Source organism: Phoenix dactylifera, chromosome 16, assembly GCF_009389715.1.
Source record: "Phoenix dactylifera cultivar Barhee BC4 chromosome 16, palm_55x_up_171113_PBpolish2nd_filt_p, whole genome shotgun sequence".
Taxonomy (NCBI): domain Eukaryota; kingdom Viridiplantae; phylum Streptophyta; class Magnoliopsida; order Arecales; family Arecaceae; genus Phoenix; species Phoenix dactylifera.
Genome location: NC_052407.1, coordinates 11716710 through 11731828, shown reverse-complemented (window position 1 = coordinate 11731828; position 15119 = coordinate 11716710). Strand labels below are relative to the sequence as shown.

The window sequence follows — 15119 nt, the reverse complement described above, 5'->3', positions numbered from 1 at the left end:
TTGAATCAAGGGTTTTCAGATGAAACTGCAAATTGTTATCAATTCTTATTGATAGATATGCCCCGTAACATTATCAAGATGAGATTGTAATCAACTCTTATTGATATGAAGGGGGAGAGAAAAGATAAAAACACTCTATCTCCACCTTGGTAAGGCCCTGGTCCGTGGACCTTTCCAACAACAGCTTCCAGCTGACCTTCTAATCCAACTTGGTTAAGGATAATATTACATAAGAACTAAAATCAAAGCTTCTTTATGATCTCTTCAATTGCCCGGTCATAATATCTCATTCTCTGTATTGAATTTATTGCATCGTCGAAGTTTTTCCTCTTGAAAGCTTCCCGAAAAGAGTTTGCCCAAGCTTCGAATTTTCTTTCTATCTACAACAAGAATTAGATCAAGGGAAATGAGAGATGATAATTAGGTATATGGGTTATGAAATATAAAATATGCTTTGGAAATGCAAATAGGCACTCTGATAAACCTGGGTCTGTAACTGCTTTAGAGCATGAGAATCACTGGCCTCTTCAACAGCTTCTCGGATATCCATCATCTGTGCATGACAGTAGGTCAAAGAGTATTTTCAGTGAAAGAAAACCTTTCCGACTTACGAAGGAAAGAAGGCATAAATGGATTTCAAGTTCACTTGAAGGAAGGGATAATGGTAGCAAGGGCAGACCACACATAGCATCAAAGAATTAGGGTCACATATGGTAGGAGAGACAACCCAGTAAAAAAATTCATAATTTTCCCTGCACTAAATGAGAATCTGCAGCAGATTACCTCAGCAAGCAGATCTGGATCCATGACTGTTTTTTCTTCATCAACATGTACACCCTCGAGTCGCATCTGTCAGAAGTCACTAGACATCAAGAAACTTCCAAAAAATGTCAGGCCATTTGTTGTGTTGAAACTTGTAACAACAAAACAAGTTAGTGCAATACAGAAATCTCACACAAAAAAGTTACATTGTTAATGCAACTCTACTATCGTGGTCTTTTAAGTAACTGACACCATATAAACTACACGATCCATGCCACCTTTTTGTAAGGTTTTTCTGTATTAGCACAGATTCATCTACATAGATACCGAAATAAGATCTTTTATTCATGTCATGTAAAGTGGCAAGCTGTAACAACCTGTACTCATGCAATAGCTTTAACTTAATACTGGGTTAGTTGGAGTTAGTTGTGCCACAAACAATGAAAGGATGATATTGGTAAGAAACCAGAAACAATGAAAAGCATGATTATACAGCCCAAGGAACAATAAACCTGCACAATTTATTACAAGCAACATGACTTGTAAGGTTGGCCCTCATGAAATCGACTATATGTCAGCCTAGGTTGACCTAAGTGGTGGATCTGGAATCCACTTTGAAAAGTTGTAATTCAAGAGTATGTTCTGCAAGAAAAACATGCATAAGAAAAGCAACCGATGGCCTTCTCCCCACCAACTCTCTCTCTCTCTGTGAGACCCAAGAGCCCTACTGTGAATAAAATCACTACTGGCCAAGTATCCTAGCCGCAAGGAACCCCTTTCCTCATATCATTTCCTACTTCGACCTTAAATTGTAGTAACAAAGTGTCTTAATCCCTTTTTTGCTTCTCTTAATATTTTCTATCAATAGGTTCTATTATTTCTGTGAGAATACTTTGTTGCATAAATGATAATTTAATGCCTTCATTCTCTTTCAAGGATCTATTCCAAAACAACAACCAGACATAAGATTACTACCAAATTCAATCAAGTTTTATGCAGACCAATAGCAGTGAAAAATTAACCCCAACCATTTCAAAACACCAGCAGCGACAAGGCATTCGACAACCAATCATCCCTATGGTTACCTTGTTATGCCAAAGTAAGATGCTATAGTGCTACTAAGTTGGTCTTCATAGACTTCTCTAGTTTGAGGGTCTGATTCATTTAATACACGTGATTTTTTTTAATAAATAAATTATTTATGAAGAATGGACACCGAGAAGGCATATAGATACAGGAAAATACAGATATACTAATACAAGAAATCTTGAAAAAACTGGATACCACAAGTCTGCAATATGGTAACAAATATATGTTGTATGTATAGTATGTACAAAAGGCATTCACAAAGCATACTAGGCTATAATAAAACATAGAACTCCATACAATAACATCAACATCCATAAACATCAAGTCATCTAATATACACACTATATTCCATAACAATAACATCACAAACTCCAAAACTGGCCACCATTACGTCCATCATGAATATGTCAACATTTATCATTTAAGAAAGTCCCTGGAGGTATCCCATAAGTGCCAATATTCTACTGATTTTTAAAATAATGATATCTTAAAATAACCATCTTAAACACATGTTCACTGTATCCAAGAAATATTGGTAACTGACAAATCATACATATGCATACCGATACAAAAAAACCACTTAGTGTCCTACTTGCTTACTGAACTGCATTTCTTCTTAGGTCCTCACAAATTTCTCCAAAATAGTTTGGTTTATTTCAATCTTTTGACATTAATTGTATATAATATGTTCACAATAGTGGTGTAGGAAAAGATGATTCTGCAGTTCCTTTTTTTTCTCAAACACACAACCGATCAAGTAGGATATCATTGTGTCACACCTCCCAATCCAACTACATGAGCCAAGCACATGATAGACAGCTAAACATCCCACAGGGCTCAGCCCCACGAGACATGCAAGTTCTAAAGCCTGTATTTCATAATCGAACAAATTAACCTCAAAGAAAGTATTCAAGTCAATTCCACATGATAAACGGTGATCAAGTTCCGCACATCTATAAAGTACACGTACGACTAAAAACAAACAACTTCTAGTACTAAAGCAAAAAAAAAAAATCTCCATAAAAAGGAACCTCTACCAACACAAAATTTTAGAGCATCCATTTCTCCACGTCAGCCAAAACAAAATGCCTAACATCACAAAGAAATGAAATTTTTCAAGGAAAGCTCAAGCACCATACACAAAGCAGTGCGGACAGAAGGCTCCCGCACCTGAGATAGCTTTGATGCCCCTCTTTGGTCTCATCGTCGAGACAAGGCCGACATAGTAGGTAGATGCAACCATGGCAAATGACGAAAACCTTGCCACTAAACAAAGACCCTACGGGATCATCATAGGCATTGCAGAGGGGAAAGCGAGACTCAATCATCCTTGTCCTCGTTCTCCTCTAGTTGTTGGTAGTAGTGGGCGACCCCAATCCGAGCCCTCAGGGAAGGCATCTTGGGATTAGGGGATTTGTAAAGGGGGAGGAGGAGGCATCTTTGGAGACCCTAATCCTTGACCCCAATCAAGCCCTACCTCTATGTCGTCCCCATGCCCAAGGGCCTTGAGGACCTCTGCTGCAAGGCCTGCACCCACTGAAGGCTATCCCACTCTCTTTGATCACTTTTAGCGTGAGCTCCACGACATCCTTCAAGGCCTCTCACCATCCAGTGGCAAGCCATCTTTGCTTACTTGTGCTCCACTGAGTCCTGGCAGCACCGCCGCCCACAACAGTGTGGTGGGGTCTAGCGTCGGTCACTCTCCAACCACACCAATGTGTTCCCCTTTGCTCCTTTGGCTTGACCCTTTGATGTTGTGCCTTGACCGAATTAAAGTAACGCCGGGCTGATTTGGCAATTTGGCACTTGTGACTCCTTCTAACTCCAAGTTCTACTTGGCTAAGAATGGAGAATGAAACCTTTCTTGGAACCTTAGGCAATCTCGGCAATTGATGACAACTCAATGTGATGAAGAAGGTAACAATTGGTTGCTTTTGATTCCACTAATAGAAAGGATTACAAATGAATCTAAGGAGGGAATGGCATCTCAACCTTAGCCTAATCTAAGGAGGGTTGATTTACCCAACCTTAGCCCAAGTCTCTTAGGACTGAATTAGGCACTATGCCTACACAAGCCTATGCGGCTGAACACACTTAAAAGTGGCTAATACAATGGCTGATAAAAGACCCCTAAACTCTCCTCACTTAGGCCTTTATATAGAACTTTACATTGCACGGGAAAATGCCATGTTGCTGCAGTTTTATCTTCTCCATAGCTGGATAACTTGTTGGCAACCGCTGCAAACCTTGCTCTTGGAATGGCTGATGAGATGACATGGTTGTCATTCGGTTGCTATTTGGTTTGGCTGGTGGTTCTTGGCATTGCCTTGGCTGTGGCTATGGCCTGCGGATTGGCTGTTGCATTGGCCGGCAGTTTCCTGCTGTTGGCCTGCGGTTGGTGGCTATTGGCTGGCGCTGGACACCTGGGCACGCCTGGTCGGGGGGCCGCGCGCGCGGTCAAGAACCTCGCGCGTGCGCGCCTGCTTGCCATGCGCCCGCTCTATGCGTGCGCGCTTGCTGCGCGCCCGTTCCTTGGCACGCGCGCGCCGGACTGGCCTGATGGCGCCAAGGCCGCGCACGCGGGGCCGATTGCCACGCTTTCCTCCCTTGCGCGCGGGCGCCGACCGAGGCCTGAGGCACCCTGGCCGTGCGCGCACGGGCTGTTTGCCGCACGCCTCTTCCATGCATGCGCGCGTGGTCTATTGGCTGCGCGCCTGGTCCTCGTGCGCGCACTAGGTCTGCTGGCCGCGCGCCTGATCCTAGTGTGCATGCTCGATCTGCTGGCCGTGTGCCTGCTCCATGCATGTGCGTGCAGGCTAGTGGCCGTGCGCCTGTTGCCTCCATGCGCGCTCGGTCTTCTGGCCGTGCCAAACCCCTGCACGCGGCCTTTGGCCGGACGCGCAAGTCTGGCGCGTGCCAAGCCCAGTGCCAAGGGATCCGAATGATTCTCGCCAAGCCTTGTGTGAGGTTTGGCTTGGCAAGGCAATAAGAAAAAGTGGCTAACCTCGATGGCCATTAGGTGGGCACTTGGCGAGGTTGGTTGAGCACTTGGCAAGGTTGGGCTTGACTTGGCCTCCGTCTTGGCTCCTTGTTGATGCAAGTCTTCCATGGTTTGGCCGCCAATGAGGGAAGAATTTGAGGAAAAGTCGCCACAGTGATGAGGTCAGCGCGTCCTAGGTGGTGACGAGGAAGTTGAATAGGTGGCAGCCATTCTTGAGGTCGCGGATCTCCGATGGCATGGGGATGCTGGACTCCATCTTGATGATCTCGTAGAGGGTGTCCTCGATCATGAAATCGACAAGGTAGGAGGGCTCGTGTTCGCCTGGAATTAGCAATTGCTCTAAGAGACACAGCCGGAGAGGGACTAGATGAATCGGGTGACGGCAAGGCGCGCACACCAAAAGGTGAAGTTGGGGAGGTCGAAGGGAATGGCCATAAGGAGGTGGAGGCAGAGGGGCTTGGAGGGGAAGGAGATTGCGAGTGAACGGGTCTAGGAAACCCTAACCCTAACCATTCAAAATCAACGAGGAACTCTCCATAAGTGAAGCGAATAATAGCGAGGTAGGAGCAACCGGGTTCGGGCATGGGCACCAATTCGGTTAACCCGACCCGACATGATTAATGTTAAACAGGTTAAACCAAGGTCCGCCGTACCGGTACCGGTCGGCGTACCGGTGGCGGCCCGGACCGATCCGAAACCAGTCCCGTACCGGTCCGAACCGGTCTCGTACCGGTTCTTCAACAATAAACTACCGGTACCGGATTCCACACTGATCCGGTACCGGTCCCAGGCCGGACCGGTACGTACCAGCCCGTACCAGCCGGTACGGACCGGTACAGCAAACCATGGGTTAAACGGATTAAACAGATTATGATCCTAGAACCCAAAGCCGACCCATTTAATATATAGGTCAAAGGATAGACTTGTTTATCCGATCTTGTTTAGCCCAAACCCGAACCTATTTATTGAAGGTCGGTTGGGTTGGGTCATTATTTGCCAGCCCTAATCAGAGCAGAGCATGAGGACTCGTCTTGGTGTGTCCTAAATCCCACATCTATTGTGCATTAGAAAAATCTTAGGCATTTAAGCAGTGCCATGGGCCCTAATTAGTAACCTCTTTCTAGCCTTTTTGTGCAAGGTATGATGAGGTTGTACCCTCCAAGGTGCAATTCAGCTAATTGGATGTGACTAAAGGTGCGGTCAAGGACTTGTGTCCCTCCAACAATGCATATAGCTCAAGGTCTGCTGAACCGGCCCGTACTGGCCGGTTCAACACCTACCGTACCAGTACCGACCCCCACCGGTACGGTACAGCCACATAAAACACGGTTCAGGGCCGAAATCGAGCGGGGAAGAAGAAAGAAGAGAAAGAGGAGAAGAGGAAGAAAGAAGAGGAAGAAGAAGAGGAAGAGGAGGAAGAAGAAGAGAAAGAGGAGAAGAAGAAGACGGTTCGACTTACCTCGAGCCGACCCCCTCCTGAGCACCCCGTCGCGCGCGCAGCGCTCCCAACGGTTCCTTTCTTGCTCGCAGGAGAAGGGGGAAAAGAAACGAAGAAAGAAGAGGAGGAGAGGGTTCGGGAAGGAGGAAGAAGGGAAGGAAAAAAAAAAGAAAAAAAAATTTCCGGTGCGGGGCAGCGTGCCCGCGAGCGGGGAATCGCTCGTCCCCCGCGCGATTCCACCCATAGGAGGGCGGTTCCCCGCGCTCGCCCGGTTTCCCCGCGCTCGTGCGGGGACTCGCACAAGGCAGCAAGCCCACGCGGCACCGCGCGCGAGCGCGAACCCACGCGGGGTCGTGTGAATGCCACTCTGTGGCTAAAACGCGGACGCGTGCGTACGTTGCTTTTTTTTTGGTTCCGGTTCGGCACCGGTTCCAACCAGTACCGGAGCCCACCGGTACACCGGTTCGGTCGAATCGACGGATCCTGATATAGCTCTTTTGGTAGCAACTCCAACAACCAAGCAACCATTATCATTGTTGTCATCATCAAAATTACCATTATTAGGACTTTTGTCCACGCCAACATTAACATTGTCAAAGTTACTATCATCATCAACATCAATAGACCTACTATCATTATCGTCGTCAATTGATGACAACAATTTGTTCTCATTCCTCCAATGTACAATCAATCTGACTTGATGCAATCGAAGGTGCTTATGCAGTCCCCCATCATTCCAACATTGTGCACAACTTTTCTAGTACCAAGTCCAATTCCGAAGCAATCAACTATCTCACGTCACGGATAGTTAATAACCAACACCAATGCCTTGATGAACCTACGTAGTAACACAAACCATGGCTTGCAGTCCTAGCCACACTGACCGCGGCTATCTCAAAAGCTTCAAGAAGTCTATTAATCAAGGGATCTAAGCCCCAATATGTAGAGCCTCTCTTGCTAGGATTTGGGACATTAGTTATATGATTTCTTTCTTTTACAAGGGAGGAAGCAAGCGTACAGATTCACGGTTACAATAGGAAAGATTAGATTAGACAGAAGCTTGCTCAGTGGAGCGTGCATATGCTTTGGACTCAAAGTTCCAAACCAAGAGGAATCCTTAGAATCATAATAAACAACTAAACCTAGGCCTTATTCAAGCCAAACCAGGTTCATCACACCAAACCAAGGAAACAAATGCTAGCTTGAACATGGTCCAGGTGAAAGATATAGGCCAACACTAGACCCAACTGACTTAGTTATTTCTGATGTACTATGTTTTATCCAACCTTAGCGGACCCAACATGGCCCAAAAGTCCAATAGAAATACAATAAAATCCAATACCGTTTGGAAACCACTAACCTGGCCTAGCTCGTTTTGGCCGCCAGGTCATGATTTACTGGTTCAACTATGGTTGACCATGCTTGAATCATGTAAATCACATATCAATTTTCTCCCACCCAACATCTCAAATTCCTTTCTAGATTCATTCTAAATCCCATCAACTCCTTGTAATTCCAATAGCAATAGCAATAGCAAGTTAGTCTCTCATCTCGCCAGAGAAGGAGAATGACAAAGAAGAGGAAGAAAGAAAGAGAAGATCCAGAATATAACTTTTTCTTGATCACTATTCTATGACAACCTTCTTCCCCGGTGACTTCCTTCTAGTTACTCCTTTGGTATCCCCAAGCATTAGGGGCGTGAGCTAGTTAGGACACTTATATGGAAGTTAGAAACACTAGATTAGGTTTTGAGAGAGATTTTTGCCCCCTCCATCTCAATTGATAAGTGGGTAATTGCAGGCATTGATCGGATCCAAATACGGATTTGGATACATGCTTGTGAATTTTGCCAGATCTAGAACTAGATATCAAGTAAAAAAAGAGAGTAAATACCTACTTGTATGAAGAATCAAACTTTTGACATCAGATTTGGTTGACAAGTGCTTAACAACTCAGACAAATTCAACACTACTATATAATGATAACTCATTAGGCTTATAAGTTATTCACATCATGAAACATAGTAAATTTGAAATATGATGTGATATTTCATTTTTAGTAATTAAGTATTTTTCATAAATAATCCTTTTTCCATTGATAAAAATAAAAAATGAAAATAGCTCATTTATTCTTTGTGAAATTTTCAAAACTTCGTTCTTTAAAGTATTTAAAAATTATAAATAAATTTTATATATTCCCATATTTTTATATAATTTTTCTTACTAGTTCTCTTAATAATAGATAATTTATAATGGTGGTGTTTAATATAGAAAAATTTAATAATATTTTTATATTACATATTTATCTTAAATAATTTTAATTTTTTAATGATATATTAATATAAACCTGGTTGGACTCGAGACTCAGACCCTTGGCTGGGTCGATCTCAATGCATGTTTAGTAACTATGCCTCAAATCTTTACCTAGTCACCCTTGCATGGTGTGAGATCTTGATAGTGGATTATGCTCCCATCTTTTATGATTTGCCATTTTTGTTAGTTTTCATTATTGAATTTTGCTCGAAATCCAATTTATATCCCAAAAAAAGGCTTATATCCGTATGCAGATAGAGAAAATATGGATATAGCTAATATCTTTCTTGTATTAGTATCCGTTTAGAACAAGTTTGAATATGCATAATATCTAATTTGTATCCGTACCGTTTAGAACAAATATTGATACTAATTTTGGTATCTATTTAATATCTAAATCCATATTCATATCCACTGAAAGAAATATGGATATGGATATGGATATACCAGTATCTAATTTGTATTCAATTCATTTTCAGCCCCAGGGAGATCTCAAAGGCCTCCAATTACCAAAATCTACTCATTCAAATCCAATACCCAGTCGCACAGACATCTGGTAGCCAGGAAAAAGACAAAAATTAAATCCTTAAAATGATCATAGCTTGCTTCTTCATGGTTGTTATGTAAGCTTTGAGTAAAAAATTATTTATTTCAAGACAATTTCAAGAACATTGAACATCCATTGGATTGGCTGAAAATGGCACCATCGTTTTTGCTTGTATGCTGAATAAGTGCTTTATTCATGATAACTAGCTTTCCAAAAGTCATCTAAACAATATTTAACAAGAACTTACTTGCAAGAATGTCCTCGACCTTTTTGAGATCACTCTCAAATTTTCAAGAAAAAATCAGATTTCTTTTTTCACGATTCGACATAACCATCACACACTAATAAGATAAGAATTGTTCGCAAAAATACAAGAGATGATTGTCCCCAAGACTGATATTGCTGGAATTTCTAACCTAAGAGTTACTTTCTTGTTGCCAAGGAGGAATTTTCATTATATTTTTGGTGTTCAGATGCTTCAAATTTCTACAGATCTCATTTGTCTTGATAGCAATATATAAGAAAGTTCTCAAAATACTCATAAATTACCATCATTTTCCATAAACGAATTTCAATTCAAGATCTCTGCACATTTAAAAGATCTATTAACAACCTACAATTTTACACATTTGCAGTTCTCTTTTTAATTTTTGTTCCCAGCCGCAATTGTCAATACTTGGTCATTCATGAAAGACACATCCTCAAGTAGTCAAGCATAAATGAGACTACTTTAAAGCTACACATCATCAGGAAGAACTCTTTAGTCATCCTCAATGGATGAATTTCCCATATTGATGTTGGATGGACAGAGGAACTGGAACTTGCAAACAAACAATAACTAATCATTCATGTCCTAAGGTAAAACCACAAGGCTATGTATGTGAAGAATTGCTAGTATCTCAATTTCCTTTTCATTTGAACATGACAAACGTTGAGTTACTAAAATTCAAACGGACAGGCAAATATGGTGCTCTATAATTCAACTGCTGAACAAGCAAGATAATACCATAAAGAACTACAAAACAAATCAGAAGAGAAAGAAATCATCAAAAAGGAAAAGCTAAGAGTTTAAGAACATAAAAGGCCTACCAAGTATAACGCCCTTGACAGTGATTTATTGAGTGTGCGGTATGCATCATTCACTCGAGCAGACTGGTCAGCAGCAAAAGTCTTTTCTTTCTAAATAAAATCAAGAAAAAATGTTGATTCAATACAAGATATTCAAACCATAAATCATAATGTGACTCCAAAGTTTGTGACTAGGTGGTCCAACCTCAGATTTTGAATGAACTAAATCAGGATGTAATTTCTTTTGCCAATCTTTGTACTTGCCTTCAAGATTGCCATCCGGTATATCATATCCCTTTTCCCTATTTAAATTAAAACAACGACACAATATATTCAATAATGCAGAGCGAAGTCATTTCAACAAGTGATTAGCAACTCTCATGACAAAACTTTTCTGGTAATCATTACATTAGCATACAAATATTAAATAAACTCATACCGTTATTTTTAAAGAACAAAAATGGAATAACAATAAAATGCTGTTAGAAGTCATGCTCTACTAAGGCAAACCAAAACCTTAGGCCCTTCACATCCCTCCACACATGTGCAACCACTAGTACACACATAACGAGTATGACTGGGAATACAATAATAATCTGGATATATATATATATATATATAATCATGTGCACACAAATTATCTAATTTATGCATACAACAGAATTTCTGCAAATTAATTGCATTTAGGCTTATAATCATCTATGCCAACGGATGTGGTTTCATTAGAGAGAGAGAGAGAGGGGGGGGGGGAGAGGAAGGGAAAACTAAACAAACAAATACTGAAAAATCAGTTCTGATTTTTACAAATTACATATGGTTAAACATTTTTCTACTTTCATATGGTAAAAATTTGCACCAAAAAAATTCTATTATCTGCTAACAATCATGAACAAAATTTGATTGGTACCAAAGAACAGGTCTAAGAGTGTCATTATCTTCCCACAATCTAACCTAATGCAACTCCAAATAACCTGAAGCATAGAAGCTTGGTATCTCCCTGAAATTTGCTTCTTCCTCAGTTGGTCTCTCAATTGGTGGGTTAGCCCATTCTCTGAGTTTACAATGAACTGGTCCATCACCTAAACATTTGGATCTCTTAATCAACAGTCCCTTCAGGGCTAAATGGTGGTCTACAACATGTCACTTTGTATTATAATCTACTCCAAACAAAGCAACACTAAGCGATATTCTCGAGTATGAGTGCCCGCTAGATTTCAGTAACCTCTGGACCAACATTAACCCATGTCATAAAAGGCTTCTTCAAATCTATTGTAAAACAAGCTAGAGAAGAATTCCTTCAAACAAATGTATAATGCAATTAATATTCAGAAATGACATAACAATCCACAAAATACAGTGGAGCCTCCCCCCGTAAAAAAACCTTGATATAGGTTTACGAAACCTAATCCAAATCATGAATATGGCTTCAATGAGCTGATAGCTACCTAGAGCTCTTTTTGTCAGCACTTTGAAGTTGTTTTCCTCCAAGTGGAAAAGGAGAAGGATGAAATTATGCAAAGACTTTGTGTATGTCTCTCAAACATTCTTTCCACTTTTTCACTTTGTTCCGGTTGTCCAACTGAATATTTTTGATTATGAAAGCATTCTGAGGAACCTACCCATATGGTAAGTACACCTTCTGAGTGCCTTTATCCTGCACAAACTTTCCAACTAGCAATTGCTACTCATCTTATCTAATTTGTGCTTCATTATCAAAGGGTAAGATCCAATTTAATAATTCTTTCTTTTTCTTAACAATTCACCACTCACTACTCAGCAAATCAAAATAGAAGAAAGGAAAAATAATCCAACTTAGGGAGGTAAGTTCTATATGTGCATCCAAGTTGCCATCAACTTTTCCCCGACCATGACACATTTTTTTTTTCAAAAAAAAAGAGTGATTTTATCCCACCTCTATAAATGAAATCATTAATATCTAACGCTGAACCAAAAAATTGAAGTTTTTAACATTATGATGAGTGAAAGCAATCAGGATCCAAAACAAACCCAGCAAAACCCTAATAAGAGCACAAATATGATTCAAAGAATACTCACAGCCCAAAAATCTGGAAATAGTCCACAGATTGGTCAACTGGTTGCACACTTCCACATGCCCTGCAAGAGAGGAATGGCTCAGCCAAGGCTGCCGCAGTTCCACAGTTCCAGCACCTGCCATTTCCGGACTCCGATGAGCAGGAGAACCTCCCAAAAACCCTAGATTCCGGGAAGAGACGATGGTGGCCACTGCAGGAAACGAAGTGGGGAGGGAAGTAGCACTTATGGAGCCTCGACAAATGGGAACCAAGGTGGAGATTGGGAGGAAGACGAGATCGTCTGCAAAGGAGTGAGAGGCCGGAGACCGATAGCTTCCTCCAACTCGACATTTGGGATGCTTCAAGATAAAATAGGAAATAAGATGTAGTCAGTTATCATAAATTTAGGATTGCAAATGGGTCGGACCGGCCGGATCCGAATTTTAGAACTCGTGGAGTCGGGTCGGATCCTAAATTTAGATCCGTTTTATTTTTTAGGTCAGATCTGGTCCACCCAATTTTGATCAGGATCCGAATCCGACCTTACCCATTATTTTTAGTCAATTTTTTTTAGACCCGTCGAGTCAAAATTTGTAGGCATGGAGCCGACCCGACCCGATCCGAACCTGGCCCGACCTAAATAACCCGTCGAGTCAAAATTTGTAGGCATGGAGCCGATCCGACCCGACTTAATTTACAACCAGGTCGGGTCTGGGTCTAAAATTAGAATCCGAATAAGAAACTGGATCGAATCGGAGTCACTCAGGATCCGATCCGACTTGACCCATTTGCAGCCCTAATTATCAATTATCAAAGCATTGTAAAATAGCTGTTCGTAATTAATCATCAAAAAAATATTTTATTTGAATGCATCCATTAACAATATATCATGTAACTACGTATATTTAGATCCTACGGATATTATTGTAGAATAATCTTTTAAGCTGATTTCAGGTGTTTTTGCTGCTTGTTTTGTTCCCATTTCTTTTGGGGACTGTCATTCCAGTTTCCAATTGATAGAGAAAGATAGATGGGTGAACGAAGAATCCATGAGATGTTCCTCTTCGAGCAATAAAAAACATTACATAGCAGTCTCTATTTTCTCACAGACAAAACTTCAAACAAGAAATAGATGTGAATAGTGGTTATACTCATCAGTCACCATGCGGGACCTTGTTGCTATGTCACACCATTTGTTGGTGAAGGTGACAAAATCATCATACTCTCTCATATTTTCATCAGCCAACTTAGGCATAGAAGATACAAGATTTGGTGGCTATAATGCTTCTTGAGGGTAAAAGGGTGGAAATGATAGAAGAAAAGCTATGGAGCTCATGATAACAAAGACTCGCTTCATAAGGACTTCTCGAAGAGGTAGATTATCAAAGGCTCATTATCCATGAAGGGATGCATATTGGTTAGGAAGGCATTTGCATGATCAATCGAGTTAGTCTTGCCCTTATAGAGTCTGAACTTTGGGCATTTGAACTTAAGGGGTAATTGACCTCAGGTATAATACGCATGCCAGCTATAGTTGGCTCAGGAGAAGTATGGTACTGAAATCATGTTCTTCACTATAGCTTCTAGCTATCTCTCGTCAAAGAAATAGCTTGAAAGAGGAGAGGGGGTAACAAGAAGTTGCACATAGGGGAGAAGTGGTGTGGCTTGAAGTGGAGGTGTGCATTGTGGTCAAGTTGAGATTGAGGTTGGATAAAGGGGATGGGTTGAAGTTGGTTTGGTGGAACAAGTTGAGGCTGTGGTTGAGGTTGTAGAGGTGGAGGTGGTTGAGGGATGTCCCATGTAGGTGGAGTGGTAGGCCATGTAGTAGATTCTTATTCATGTATCTCCTCATGACTTCAAGTCCTATTGTCTCATGCCTTCCAGGAGCTGCAATATTATCGGATCCTTCTGAAGAGCACTTTTACAAAATTCCCTTAAGACCACCCAGTCTTTTATATCATCAAGAAGGTGCAATAATTTTCATAATCAGACTCTAGTTATCCCATCAGGATGTTAGATTTGTAGAGCCTGGTGCTCAGAGTTTTTTGCTTGATGGAGTTTTGTCGCCTATGTAGTACTTGACTCCAGCTTAGGCCCTACTCGCTGAAATTGCATGATCGCCAACCAACAGTTGGTTGCCAAGACACCTCTTTTATGGTTCGCAGGAGTTGTATTGTGTGCTTCTCCTCCCTAGGTTAGAGGATTCTCAGCCTAAGAGTCTGTGTGGTGGATGGCTATAAAAGAAGACAAAGTGATTTAGGATTAGACTGTAATGGTGTGGTTTAACGTTGGTCTCAGGACAAATCCTTTTACTTAGTAATGTCACTCTAAACACAAACTTGGGCAAAACCAGTCTTGCTTATATATATTCTATGTCCATTCATCTAGGAACAAGGGTTGCCCAGGTACTGAAGCTATTCAAATAATTTTATCACGATCCTATAACTCAATTGGTAAATATATATGGAAGGTGAAGCAATGCCAAAGCATGGCAGATAATATCCCTCTTAAGGTTGAAATTGGGGTGCTAATCTTTAAGAGGAAGGAGCTGCCCTGCCAAAGATCATGGCCCTTAGAAAGCACCTTTGATTTCATCTCCACCACCCATCTCCCCCTCATTTCTTTCTGAATGAACTCTATTAGACAATCCTTGCTTAGGAACTTACCAATTAGAATTTAGAGCTGCGCTCCATCAAATACAAGCTTCATCAATTTCATCCTAGGAGAAGACCGCCACCTGGAAATTTTTTTTTCTGAAATATTGCAATTTCCTTGTCCGTAGCATGTGGCATTTTCCATCCAAATCTCTTATTGCCCTGAACCATATAAGCCCATGATCTACCGCTACTGTCATCCCTTTAGAGCTCGT

General features: G+C 41.3%; 1 protein-coding gene across 2 annotated transcripts; it reads right to left on the bottom strand.

Moving 5' to 3' along the window:
* LOC103705745 (iron-sulfur cluster co-chaperone protein HscB homolog) lies at positions 1-12631 on the bottom strand. Of its 2 annotated transcripts, none has more exons than XM_008789587.3 (6): positions 12273-12631; positions 10423-10519; positions 10239-10328; positions 784-849; positions 485-553; positions 1-380 (listed from the first exon to the last, which is right to left on the bottom strand). In XM_008789587.3, the coding sequence occupies exons 1-6, from the start codon at positions 12599-12601 to the stop codon at positions 243-245; spliced, it is 789 nt and encodes a 262-aa protein (XP_008787809.2). In that variant the 5' UTR covers positions 12602-12631; the 3' UTR covers positions 1-242. The 2 variants fall into 2 exon arrangements, with proteins under 2 accessions (XP_008787809.2, XP_026659944.2); XM_026804143.2 differs by having other exon boundaries at positions 10482-10519; positions 12273-12593.
* Positions 12632-15119: the final 2488 nt, after the last annotated feature.

Coding starts and splice junctions, on each gene's coding strand:
- LOC103705745 (XM_008789587.3), bottom strand. CDS start 12,601: ATGTCGAGTTGGAGGAAGCTATCGGTCTCCGGCCTCTCACTCCTTTGC. Junction 10,329..10,422: donor TAGTTCATTCAAAATCTGAG/GTTGGACCACCT, acceptor GATTTTATTTAG/AAAGAAAAGACTTTTGCTGC. Junction 381..484: donor TAAAGCAGTTACAGACCCAG/GTTTATCAGAGT, acceptor TTCTTGTTGTAG/ATAGAAAGAAAATTCGAAGC.